The sequence below is a fragment of the Coenobita brevimanus genome, chromosome 97 (assembly GCF_032717465.1).
Source record: "Coenobita brevimanus isolate Jiangsu-jjx chromosome 97, ASM3271746v2, whole genome shotgun sequence".
Taxonomy (NCBI): Eukaryota; Metazoa; Arthropoda; class Malacostraca; order Decapoda; family Coenobitidae; genus Coenobita; species Coenobita brevimanus.
In genome coordinates this window covers 16,366,229-16,380,749 of record NC_137050.1, presented here as the reverse complement: position 1 = coordinate 16,380,749, position 14,521 = coordinate 16,366,229, and the positions used below count along the sequence as shown (strand labels likewise).

The following is a 14,521-nucleotide window of genomic DNA, read 5'->3' as shown; positions in this document are numbered from 1 at the left end:
ATGTACTGTTATTACAGCATATTTTTGAAGGATTTTAGGCATATATTTGTTTGTAGAAAATTATTTTATGATTTATGAGTCATTTTTAGGTAATTATTTGAGCATAAAATGCGAAAAAAAAAAAAAAAATCCACTCCAAAACCCGGTACATTTGTACCAGCAGGTTTGTTTACATATGACGTCAGAGCCCAGACCCCTCTGAGTGCAACATGGAAGGTGGGGGGTATCAAACGATGCCACCCGTTGCCTGAGGCTCTTTTACTCAAAAGTTCCGACCCGGTATCCATCAAGAGAACCCGTCTTAAGACCCGACCCGGACTTAAAGGGTTAAGAGGAGCCTGTGGAGTCACGTGGAGAGACAGGCTGACGAATGAGGATATAAAGGAGCGTTGTGGTGTGGATGTGGATGTGATAGGAAGAGTTATGAGGAACACACTGAGGTGGTTTGGCCATGTGGAGAGGATGGAGGGTGAAAGACTGACGAAGAGAGTGTATGTGAGTGAGGTAGAGGGGGGAAGAGGGAGGGGGAGGCCGAGGATGAGATGGAGGGATGGGGTGGAGAGGTATATGAGAGAGGGGGGTGTGAGTTGGGAGCAGGGCAGTGAAATGGCGGGGGACAGGGCGACTTGGAGGCGATTTGTTTGTGGCCACCCCAAACGGGATTGAGGCGTCTGGCAATAGATAGATAGATAGATAGAGTTAAGGTAGTGGAATAAATGCTGCCAGTGATGATATGAAGGGAATAACTCTGTGTGATCTGTAAGGGTTTGTAGTGGGTTTCAAACAGAATGAAAGCCCATGCTTAGTTAATGAACATTAATGTATGTTGTTATCATCATGAAATCACTGCTATATCTTTTCTTAAAGAATCCTGCATTGGAGTTGGCCATGGTACCAGATGAAGACTTTCTACAAACTGTGAAGCTTACCAAGAGCTAAACCCTACTAACTACTCTCCAACAGTTGCAGAAAAATGTTGGAAAAAATTATGTCACTCTGTGTATTTAATGGCCTGTCTCTTTTTAGGAACTAAAAAAACAAAGGAGGGGGTCCCTAGTCCCCTCATCCCGCCCTTTTTAGTCCCCTTTTACGACACGCAGGGAATACGGTGGCAGACTGCTTCCTAACACAACCTGGCCGCAGAGTATAGTACCGCCCCATAGTGCAGCCAGATTGTGTTCCCTCCAACACAGAGGAGAGACTGAGACAGCAGAGGAGTTTGGAAAGTGTGTGAAAGGAGGAAATTGAAAGTAAATGAGAATAAATGTAAAGTGATGAAGTGTACAAGGTTGGTAGATGGTAGGAAGATGAATATAGTCATTACTTGTTTTACGATGGAGTTATGTCAGGTCATACCTTATTGTATACCGATTTTATCGTAAATCGGTACATTGAAACCCATTATAAAAGGGGGATTACGTCAACTCAACTTCCCAAAGTCACCTAACCAAGACTGAACCATAAATGACAACCCACCTTCATTCCTTCCTGTGTTGGTCCAAGTCGTCCCCCCCGAGGCTGGGGAGACAGCCTGTGCTTACAGGTACTAGTGGTCAGACTCTGAGTCAGACAGGAACAGGGTAGGGGGAGGGGAATCCGGCCCATATCTGCACCACCTTAGCACTGGTACCCATACCTGCACCAACCATAGCACTGGGGCCTACACTGGCACTGACCTTACCACTGGGCACACAATTCCACAGTACTGTAGTACAATGTTTGGCTGAGAGGTGATGATAACAGGGGAGCACACATGAACAAGTTGAAAAGACAGGGCTTTGAAGGGGTGGCAGGACCTGAACCATAACAATGCGCTGCACACCGGGGCCACCATCTTGCCTGAGACAAGCGATGGTCACCTTGCATGTGCCTGGCGCTTTCCGATGGCAAAATCGTCATAACGGGAAATTTATTGTAAATCGAATTTTGGGGTGGAATTTTTCTATTATTGTTGTAGCGAATTATTGTAAACTGAATAATCGTTAAACGAATAATGACTGTAGTTTTGAATGGTGAGTTGCTTGAGGAGGTAAAGTGTTTTAAGTATTCAGGGTCATATGTTGCTGTGGATGGAAGAATAGATGCAGAAGTGAAGTTTAGAATGAATGAAGTAGGAAAGGTGCTGGGAGGAGTGAAAAAAGTGTTTAGATGTCGTTCGCTAAGAATGGATGTAAAGAGAAGGCTGTATGAGGGTGTTGTGGTACCAACTGCATTATGAGGCTGAAACATGGAATGTGGGTGTAGCAGAGGAAAAGTTTGAATGTAATGGAGATGAGGTGTCTGAGGAGTATGTGTGGAGTGACGGGGATAGATTGAGTGAGAAATGATAAAGCGCGAAGGAAAACTGGAGTTGTTCGGGAATGGTTGATCGAGTTGAGCAGAGGATGTTGCGATGGTTTGGGCATACGGAGAGAATGGATAATGAGCGATTGGTGAAAACGATAATTAGGTCTGATGAGAGAGGTGTAAGGCTGAGTGGAAGGCCACGAACAGGATGGATGAATAGTGTGAAGAGAGCGTTGGATGTGAGAGGGATGTCTGTCGAGCAAGGAAGAGTGGCTGTGCATGACAGAAATGAATGGAGAGAAACTGTGAATGAATAAATGATGACGGAGCCCTGAGGGGATATTCTTCCGCATTTTATCTGATCAGTTGATCAGGTCAGGTGCAGGTAAGGGGATGGGTCCATTTGATGTGGCAGTGGTAAACCAGCTCTGCTGTCAGGCCCTGCTGCGGATGTCACTGATTGCACTGCGGAGTTGACCCTCGTGCGGTGTTGTGCTGCGAGGACCTGTCCCTTCTCCCCCCTTTCGGGCTAAGATGCAAAAGAATGTGTTTGAGTGGATGTGTAAATTGAGAGTGTGTTGTCCTGTCTTGGCTACCTCCCTTTCCTTGGGGGAAGCAGCCTAGGAATAGATAGAGTATTTAAGACTGATCTAACAAGTTATGACTGCATGTATAGTTATTGAGTAACAATCATCATCATATTCATGGGAGAGGAGACGTACCTCCAAAGGTCAATGGTAACCATGAGTACCTGGAAAGAACTCACTGCTACATGACTGATTTGATTCTGGTGATTATTAAAAAAATAAATAAATAAATAAAAATAAAAAAAAAATTGTGCCCAAACCATGTTGAGTATCTTCTAAATGCCTGATGTGTGTGTAAACAAATACATAATCCTGCATAATACAAACACCAAACAACTAACCTTACAGTAGTTACAAACGACAATCTTGCGAGCGGAGAGAATAAAGACGTTAACACAGGAATCTGAGCAGAAGACTCTGAGTTGGAGGCCACCTTGATAGAGGTAATGACCAACATCCTCAGCATTCATGACTCGGAAACATAAACAGCACGACACTGTAAAAATATACAAGAGTGAAGGTATAGGAATAATGCTATATAAAAATAGGATAAATATACAGAATAACATTAAACCAAATACTATCTATCTATCTGTATCTATCTATAGCCCGACACCCAAATCCCGCAAAGGGTGGCCGCAGACAAAACGCCTCCAAGTCGCTCTGTCACCCACCATTTGACTACCCTCCCCCTCCCTCATATACCTCTCAACTCCATCCCTCCACCTCATCCTCGGTCTACTCCTCCTTCTCCCTCCCTCCACCTCACCTACATACACCCTCTTAGTCAGTCGTTCATTCTCCATTCTCTCCACATGTCCAAACCACCTCAGTGTATTTCTCCTAATCTTCTCAACCACATCCACATCCACCCCACAGAGTTCCTTCACTTCTTCATTCGCCAACCTGTCCCTCCATGTCACTCCACATGCTCCTCTCAAGTAACTCATTTCCACTGCTCTCACTCTTGACTTGTTCCCCTCTTGCAAGGTCCATGCCTCGCTTCCATACGTCAGGGTAGGGATCACAATACTATCATGCAGTGACTTCTTAACTTCCATACTCACCTCCCTATTTCTCATCATTGCTTCAGTGAACCAACAACCTTCCTTCCCTGCTGTACCCTTTCATGCACTTCATCCCCCAAAGTTCCATCCTTACTCATCACACTACCCAAGTACTTGAATGTCACATTCTCCATATCCTCACCATCCAACCTCACTGTACATTCTGTGACTTCATTCCTCTCAAACACCATAACTTTACTCTTGTTTACATTAACTTTCAGCTTCCTCCTCCTACACACTGTCACAAATTCATTCACCAAACCTTGAAACTCCCATTCATCTTCACTCAACAATACTGTATCATCAGCAAACAGCAACACCGGAATCTTCCAAATCTCACCCTCATTCATTAGAGCCACCCCCACATCTACTGCCCTATCTTGCACCTCCTTTACAACCCCATCCATGTATATATTAAACAGCCATGGAGACATCACACAACCCTGTTTCAGTCCTACATTGAGATCAAAGAACTCACTCAGCTCACCATCCACACGCACCGTAGCCCTAGTTCATACATACTCTCCACAGCACTCAACAATTTCCCCTCCACTCCATATATTCTTAATACCTTCCACATACCTTGCTTATCTATTTTGTCATAAGCTTTCTCCAAGTCCATGAAGGCAGCATACACTTTCTTTCCCTCCTCTAGATACTTCTCCACTAAACATCTTAGAACAAATATCTGATCTACACACCCTTTTCCCTTCCTAATCCCCTTTGTTCTTCTCCAACTAGCTCCTCTGTCATATGCCTAACCCTAACAATGAGTATTCTACCATATATTTTTCCAGTCACACTAAGAAGGCAAATACCCCTTTGGTTACCACATACTTCTCTCTCCCCTTTTCCTTTGTATAAAGGAACAATTATACCTGATTTCCAGTCCTCTGGAACCCTTCCCTCTTCCCATGCCAATCTACACAACTTCCATATCCACTCCACAACAATCTCACCCCCATACCTCAACATTTCACCACACACTCCGTCAATTCCTGGGGCCTTTCCCAACTTGATCTTCTTCATTGCTTCCACTACTTCTGCCCTACTGATCTCTTCCTCCCTCCTCTCATCTTTTCTTCTCCCACCCATTCCCCAACCACTTATGCTCGCACTGCTCTCACTTTCTACATTCAACAAATCCTCAAAGTGCTCCTTCCATCTCCTCAATTTCTCTCTCTTCTCCACCAACAATCTATTATTCATATCTTTCACTCCCCTACTATTTCCCCATTCACACTGCCTTACTTTCTTTACCTTCTTCCAAAACAGTTTCTTACTCTCCCTCCATTTCACACTCAGATTCCTCCCAAACTCTTCATCCACTTTCTTCTTACTCTCCTTCACCAGTCTCTTCACCTCCCTTCTCCTGCTTACATATATCTCTCTCTTCTCTCTCTCATCTTCTCCCCTACCTCTGCTCGCTAACCATTCATTATATGCCTTCTTCTTTTGTTCCACAGCTCATTTCACCTCATCATTCCACCATGCTGTCCCTTACACATCCTTGCATCTCCTCCTCACTCCACAAACCACCTCACACGCAGCGCCTATCTCTTCCGTGAATATCTTACATACATCTTCCACCCCTTCCATCTGCTCTAGCTCATACCTTTCCAATCTTTCTTCCACTATGCTCTTATACTCTGCCATTTTCTCACTCTCTTGCTATTTCTCCACTCTTGTCAGAGGAGCCGTTTCCTCCTGTCTTCCCCTTCGTCTCCTCGACCATTTTCTTTGCAAGTTTACCTTGGCCATCACTAAGTGATGGTCAGAGACTCCATTCCCCCATCCTCTCCACACTCTTGCATCCAACACTTGTCTTCTCATTCGCTCATCCACACACACATAGTCTATCATTGCCTTTCATTCAACAAGCTCACCATCCATCCTCCTCATTACTCTCCATGTATACCTGTGGATCATCTTACGGCGAAAGTAGGTGTTGGCTATTGCCAACCCCTTACCAGCACAGATGTCCACCAAAGCACTACCATTCCCATCTACTTCAGCTGGCACACCCCACTAACCAACCACTCCATCCACTCGTCCATTCCTAACTTTGCCAAATACAAAGGTAGAAAAAAATGTGTGCTAGGTAGATCAGATTACTGAATCAATCCTCTAAATTCATTACTTTTTCACTGACCTGGTACACTAATCCAAGTCCTCTAAAACTGTAAAAATTAGCAATATTTCCTACAAAACTACCTCCAAACTCCTTTCCCAAATTACCCAGATAAGGAAGCAGTGAACAAATAGCATGTCTGCAAACAACTCAACCCAAAGTGTACCAAAAAAAGAATCAATGCAAAGAGCACTCAACACTACACCCAAATACAGTATATCCTAAAATTATATAAATGTTACCTCAGCTCCCTGCATCCACAGGATTATGAGAAGCATATTAAAAAAAAAAAAAAAAAAAAAAAAAAAAAAAAAAAAGGCATCTATATGTTTTTCCCAATTCCTGCCAACCAAAGAACATAAGTTTTAAATACTGAATCTGATGACATATTTATTGCTTCATTCTTACTCTCCAAGATGTTTCCTCACTTATCCACTGCCAACCCTCAATCAAAAGTTTGATTTCCAAATCTAGTGACATACATATATATCCATCCATCATCCAATCCAAAGTTGCCCCATGAGAAACGTTGGAGCCTGGGACTAGGCAAGATGGTCCTGGCATTTAAGATGAGAGTGACCAGCCTCACTCATCCCTGAGTGGCATTACATGAGCAATACACCCCACCCACCCTTTGGATATAAACCTTTACCGGTTCAATCCGATTGGAGTGCCTTAATTACCCACTAAACCACCAGGTGCCATAATTTGGTTATATAGTTACCACCCAGCGTAGTAAATGGTTTCCTGGTGTACAGGAAACCATATGGCTTGTCACTCAGTGTACAGTCACCAACAGACAGAAGGAAGAGGAAAGCATGAAGGAAAGAAAGACAGAAGAGGATGGAAGGAATACAGTACATATATATATATATATATATATATATATATATATATATATATATATGTATATAGATATATATCATATATGTATATAGATATATATATATCTATATATATCTATATATATATATATATATATATATATATATATATATATATATATATATATATATAGATAGATATATATATATATATATATATATATATATATATATGTATTATATATATATATATATATACAGGTAAGCCCTTAATTCACGCGAGGGTTAGGTTCCCAGACCCTTCGCGTATGTGGTAAATTCGCGTATATGTTCTGCCCTTGTGTGCACATAATTACACATGTCTATACGTATATTACATCTGAATAATACTGTTTATGCAGTACATACACCTTATAAACTAGCATAAAGTATTAAAAACAACAAAAATGTAAGAAATTTAACTGAAACCTGACAAGCACAGGCGTAGGTGGAGACACTTCAGCAGCCTGGTGCACTAGCCCTCACTGCCTCCCGTACGCTACATTCTGCCTTCTTTATTGTATGAACAGTTGACTCATTCACCCCAAACATGCGATTATAAGACAATTCACAGGCGTAGGTGCAGACACTTCTGCACAGTCTGGTGCACTGGCCCTCACTGTCTCCCGTATGGTGTTCTCCTTCTTTATTGTATGAACAGTTGACTCACCCCAAACATACGGTTCTGAGACATTTCACCATCAAGTCAATTCACCGTCAAAACATGGACAATTCCCCATCATTCTATTAATATACTTACTGCTGATTAATTAATACTTTAATAACTAATTTTCAGGGGGATTTTATAACTCATATAAGTAAAAAACTAGTGTACTGTACTTGCTAAATAAACTGGTATGTAAATAAATGACGGGGAATCGTCTTGACGGAGAATTGTCGCCTACATTCCTCTCTGAAGTTTGTCCAACACTTTAACTTTCTCTGTCAGCAACATCATTTTACAAGTCAGTTTTGGTGTGTTACCACATGCATCACTAGCACTACGCTTATGCCCCATGTTGACAGACAAGGCAAGCAAGCAATTACTGGAAGGCAGAAAAATACGCCACAAATAACGATTTGCAAGTCATGCATGGTTCGATCGTCGGATTCAAACTGACTGTGTGGTGCGTGGTAGACCGACCTCACACACACACACACACACACACATATATGTGTGCACACGGGCAGCAGGTAGGCATTTTTTATATTTTATTTATTTCTCTTGTATATTGAAATTACTTATTTGAATACTATAATTTTGCTTTAATTATTGTACGAAAAATTCGTGGATAACCGAAATCGTGTGAAAAAAGTTCGCGTGAATTAAGGGATAACCTGTATATATATATATACATACATATACATATACTATATACAGTAATACCTCGATATACGATACCTCTAGATGCGATACCCCGGCTTAACGATGGGGGTAGAAATTGCACCATACCCCTCCTAACGATGGCCAAACCCCGGTTTAACGATGAGTTTTGGTTTTTCTTACCGGTTTTGATGATATTTTTGACTAAAATTGTGTTTAGGTTGATTTATAAACTACTTTTAGACTTCAATTAATGTGTTTTAGACACAGGAGGGGTGAACATTGTCATTTTGGGATACAGTTTACTAAGCTTGATTTTTTCCAGACTTATATTTGACGATATTCAGATTACATTTGTTGGTTTAGGTGAGTTATTTACAGGTGTTCGGCTTAGGTTAGCTTCCTTGACAGCTGTTAGGCCATTTTGATTGCTTTTAAACCTGTTTTGGGGCTCATCTGGGTGGGTTTGAAACTTGGTTTGGGGGGAACCCAAGACTAGTAAACAGTCCACATTGAAATGCATGTTAAAAGTACCCCGATACATGATACTCTGCCTAAAGATGGAGTTCTATCTTACCAATAAGATTGTTAAACTGGGGTATGCATGTTGATATATGTATGTCACTAGATGGAATGAAAGGGGTACAAATGAAGAGATGAAAGAGAAAGAGATTGTCCAGGTCCTTGAAAGTGCAAAAGTGGATGTATGTGGATTAACTGAAACTAAATGGAGAGGTGGAGTGTGAGAGAATGGGAGTATGGATGGGGTATATATGTGCAGGAGTAGGTGAGAGAGATAGGGCAAAAGCAGGTGTGTGTATTGTTGTGAGTAACAGATAGACGGAGAATATAAGAGAGTATGGATCAGTTGGCTCAAGGATTGTGTGGGTAAAGTTGAAAGTTGGACTACAAATGTGGGCGACTGTGTGTGTGTATGCGCCAACGCAAGAACGTGGAAGTAGAGTGAGGGAAGAGTTCTGGACAAATGTGGAAGTTTGCATGGAAAAGTATGAAAGGAATGAGAGAGTGTTTTTGATTGGCAATATGAATGGTAAAATAGGGAATGTGAAGGTGGACAGAGTAGTTGGTGAGTGGCGTGTGCCTGCTCGGATAGATGAGAATGGCATTGCTTTAGTGGAAATTTATGCCGGGAGGGGGTTGACGATAGCCAATGTCCTCTTCAGGCACAGAATAACCCATAGGTATACATAGTGAGTGTTGAGAAGGGTGGGTGGTGAACTGAATGAATGGAAGGCAATGATTGATTAAGTGTGTGTGGATGAAAGGATGCAAAGGTATCTATTGGATGGAAGAGCATATAGAGGTTGGGGGAGGGGACTTTCTGACCACCACTTGGTGGTGGTTAGAATCAAGGTCCACCTGAAATGGAGAAATAGAGGAAGGGAAGGACGGGAAGAAGTACAGTGGCAACTTCAGACAAAACTAAACAGTGATCTCACAATAACACGGACATTTAATTTCTCTCATAATTACTTAATGGCACGGTAATACCACTCAAATACACAAAAGAAATTGTGGGATATGGGCGCGTTTAGGTATTGGATTTCCAGATACAACTCGTGTGCTATTCTTTTGTCGGCCAATGATTGGCTTCCTCGACCCGACCCAACCCACATGACCCATGTCCCATACCACCTGTCACAGCCTGCCTCAGTGTTGTGTAGATGGTCGTTGTGATGAGAAATTTATTTGCTTCTTTCCTTGCGCCTCATTTCCTCTCAGAACTCTGAGCATGTGATCCCAAACTAACTTTAGTTATGCCTAAATACCCTGAAAATGCTATGAACACAAGAAAAGCATTTATTCTAAATGAAAATGTAAAATTGTTGGATGAAGTGGCATGTGGTGTGGGAGCTTAAATGCAAATGATCAGATATGAGTCGGGTGTGTTACGATGTGGATAGTTTTCTTTGTTGGAAAAAAAAAATTAATGATGAAGGTGCAGTAAAATTCATGTTTTCATCTTTAGTGCAACGAGTGTGTGTGTGTGTGTGTGTGTGGGGGGGGGGTTGTGCCCGATGTTCGTTATGAACTGAAGGTCTTAGATCAAGAAAATTCGGATCTTACAATGTGTGAAGACACTACGTGTTGACATACATAGGTAAGATAATTATGTGAGTTCAGTTCTTGCGAACAAATTATACTGCTAGGCTGACTTGCTTATTATTCATGATTACTGCATTCATGTATATCTAACAAGTGAGAAATATGCAATCACTCCATGCTAATGACTTCTTTATAGCATTTTTTTTCCCCTTTATTGTTGATGACTAAACGCTTTCAAAAATAGTTTCACACTGCATTTTTTTTTTTTTTTTTTAATGAGTGCTGAAAGTGATTAAGGCAAATATATGCCTGATGCTGGGTGGCCAATATTCACATGTTGTTTAGGACAAAAGCTTTTTCCTTGATTGGTAATGAGGACTTTCAAGAGGTTTAGTGGCAAACCAAGATGATTAAAAATTTTTAAGGGAAGTATTGGGGGGCAAAACTAATCAGTTAGGTTTGGTCAGAATGCAGTATGCACTGATGTGTCCAGTTGGTGAGATCATATCTAAACACACTGTCTTGGGCATCTATCTATCTATCTATCTATTGCCAGACGCCTCAATCCCGTTTGGGGTGGCCACAAACAAATCGCCTCCAAGTCGCCCTGTCCCCCGCCATTTCACTGCCTTGCTCCCAACTCACACCCCCCTCTCTCATATACCTCTCCACCCCATCCCTCCATCTCATCCTCGGCCTCCCCCTCCCTCTTCCCCCCTCCACCTCACTCACATACACTCTCTTCGTCAGTCTTTCACCCTCCATCCTCTCCACATGGCCAAACCACCTCAGTGTGTTCCTCATAACACTTCCTATCGCATCCACATCCACACCACAACACTCCTTTATATCTTCATTCCTCAGCCTGTCTCTCCACATGACTCCACAGGCTCCTCTTAAATAACTCATTTCCACTGCTCTCACTCTTGACTTGTGTCCTTCCAACAATGTCCAAGCTTCACTTCCGTACGTTAGAGTTGGTATCACAATACTGTCATGTAGTAACTTTTTCACTTCCATGCTCACTTCCCTGTTTCTTATCACTGCTTTCAAAGAACCAGCAACCTTTCTTCCCTGCTGTACCCTTTCAAGCACTTCACCCTCCAAACCTCCATCCTTACTCATCACACTACCCAAGTACTTAAACGTACTCACATTTTCCAATTCCTCACCATCCAACCTCACTATACATTCACTAACTTCACCTCTCTCAAACACCATCACTTTACTCTTCCCTACATTCACCTTTAGATTCCGTTTCTTACACACTCTCTCAAACTCATCCACCAAGCCTTGCAGCTCCCCTTCGTCTTCACTCAACAACACAGTATCATCTGCAAACAACAGTACAGGGAGTTTCCAAAAACTATCCTCTCTCACCAGGGCCACTCCAACATCCACTACCCTACCTTGTATCTCTTTTATTACCCCATCCATGTACAGATTGAACAACCATGGAGACATGACACAACCCTGTTTCAACCCAACTTTCAAAGAGAAAAATTCACTTAGTTCACCATCCACACGGACTGCAGCCTTCGCACCATCGTACATACTCTTCACAGCATTCAACAACTTCCCATCTACTCCATATATTCTTAACACTTTCCACAATCCTTGTCTATCCACCCTGTCACATGCTTTCTCCAAATCCATGAAAGCCGCATACAACTTCTTTCCCTTCTCTAGAAACTTTTCCACTAAAGATCTAAGAATGAATATCTGATCTACACAACCTCTTCCCTTCCTAAAGCCTCCCTGTTCTTCTCCAACTAATTTCTCTGTTCTTTCTCTAACTCTGTCTATAAGTATCCTACCATACACTTTTCCTATTATACTAAGAAGACAAATGCCCCTATGATTACCACACACTTCTTTTTCCCCTTTTCCTTTGTACAAGGGAATAATTATACCTGACTTCCAATCCTTTGGGACTCTACCTTCCTCCCAGGCCAATCTGCACATCTTCCCCATCCATTCTACTACTATGTCTCCCCCATGCTTCAGCATTTCACCACACACTCCATCAATTCCTGGGGCTTTCCCCGATTTAACTTTCTTCATTGCTTCCACAACTTCTATCCTACTGATTTCTTCCTGTCTTCTCACCTCCCTCCTTCTCCCAGTCATTCCCCAGCCACTTATACTCGCATTACTTCCATCCTCTACGTTCAACAATTCCTTAAAGTGTTCTCTCCATCTGCTCACTTTTTCTCCCTTCTCCACTAGTAATCTACCATTTTTATCTCTCACTCCCCTGGTTACTTCACTTCCACCCTGTCTTACTCTTTTCACTTCTCTCCAGAACATTTTCTTACAGTCCCTCCACTTTACACTCAAATTCCTTCCAAATTCCTCATCCACTCTCTTCTTACTCTCTCTTACTAATCTTTTCACCTCTCTCTTTCTTTCCACATATAACTCTCTCTTCCGCCTCTCAACTTCTTCCACGCCCCTATTTCTCATCCATTCATTGTATGCTTTCTTCTTTTGCGACACACCCTGTTTCACCTCTTCAGTCCACCACGCTGTTCCTTGCACCCCCCTCCGTCTTCTCTTCCTTCCACACACCACATCACATGCTGCACATATTTCTTCTGTAAATATCCTACACACACCTTCCACGTCTCCCATCTGCTCCAATTCATATTTGCCCAATCGTTCCTCCACTTCTCTCTTATACTCTGCCTTTTTCTCATCCTCTTGTACCCTTTCCACTCTCCTTGCAACTACTCCTTCCTCTAGTCTTTCCCTTCTTCTATTCCTCCATCTTACTTGCATTCTAATTCTGGCCACCACCAAGTAGTGGTCAGAAAGTCCACTCCCCCAACCTCTATACTCTCTTGCATCCTTTACGCATCTTCGCATCCTTTCATCCACATCTTAAGGCAGATATACTTGTAATAATCTATCTATAACACATTTTAAACAAAAAATACAAGGCTCCTAGAACCTAACGCCCTATTTTACATGTACATATGTCACGTTTTAGCATGAATTTGATTTTGCACATAACCTATTTCGTGTTGTATGAAGACTCTACTGTATATGCAAGGAGAGTGGAAAGGTTACAAGAGAATGAAAAAAGCAGAATATAAGAGGGAAGTGGAGGAGCGATTGGGTAAATCTGGACTGGAGCAGATGGGGGACGTGGAAGGTGTGTACAAGATATTCACAGAAGGAATCTGTGCAGCATGTGAGGTGGTGTGTGGGGTGGAGAGAAGACGAAAGGGGGAGCAAGGAACATAATGGTGGAATGAAGGGGTGAGACAGGTGTCGCAAAAAAGAAGAAAGCATAAAGTGGGTGGATGAGAAACAGGGGCGTGGAGGAAGATGAGAGACAGAAGAGAGAGTTGTATGTGGAGAGTTGTGGTAGGTGGTAGTGACTATTATCCACTCACTTGATGTAGTGCTGCCTACTTCCTTTGCCTGTATCATTCTTTCTCTGTGCCTGCCCTCCTCTCTTTCTATTTCTCCCATCTTTCCTGCCACTTCTTATTGCTTTTCTTTCCTTTACAGGTGGCTTTACATTGAATGACAAGCCAAATGGTTTCCTGTAAGCCAAGAAACCATTTACAGCACTGGTTGGTAATCATATAACCAAACCATACATGCTACCTACGTGTCAACAAGTGGGTTGGTGGAGGGTTAGTGCCCCTCCCTGTAAAACAAATAACTCGATGTCAAATGGCCACCCCTTATGGTATTATGGCGTCTGGCAACAGACAGATAGACGTCACGTCCAGTCGGCGGGATCGGCAGTACACACGCTATCAGAGGTGTTCAGGTGGCTTTCTGTATTATCTCTAAGTAGGTATATTTCATTTGTTCTCCAATATTTTTCTGATGGAAATTCAAATGTCAATCATCTGAGATATATGTAGTACTAAAATAATTTTCCTTGGGAATGTAGGTCTATGGGAAAACAGCTGAAATCCCTGTGTCACTTTCGACATTTTTCCATCTTTATTGAATATTTTTTGAATGATGAAGGTGGTCAGGAACCTAACTTCCTTATTTCTTAACAATCTTACAGGATAAATTGGTCTGTTATTCAACCAACTTGTTATTCAACCACTTCTTATGGAACGCATTCTTGTCGAATAGTGGGGGAGAGGTGTACTGAGATGGTGTGGTCGTATGGAGGGAATGAATGACAGTGGAGTGGCAGGAAAAGTGTATCTGGGCGAGTTTGA

General features: G+C 42.2%; 1 protein-coding gene across 3 annotated transcripts in view; it reads right to left on the bottom strand.

Annotated features, from left to right (window-relative positions):
* The window catches only part of LOC145413726 (uncharacterized), a 206,220-nt gene that overhangs the window by 92,301 nt on the left and 99,398 nt on the right, over positions 1-14,521 (bottom strand). For all 3 annotated transcript variants that reach the window (XM_080283382.1, XM_080283381.1, XM_080283383.1), the window contains exon 7: positions 3,215-3,369. In XM_080283382.1, coding sequence (XP_080139508.1) covers positions 3,215-3,369 — 155 coding nt within the window. The remainder of the gene's footprint in view (positions 1-3,214; positions 3,370-14,521) is intronic.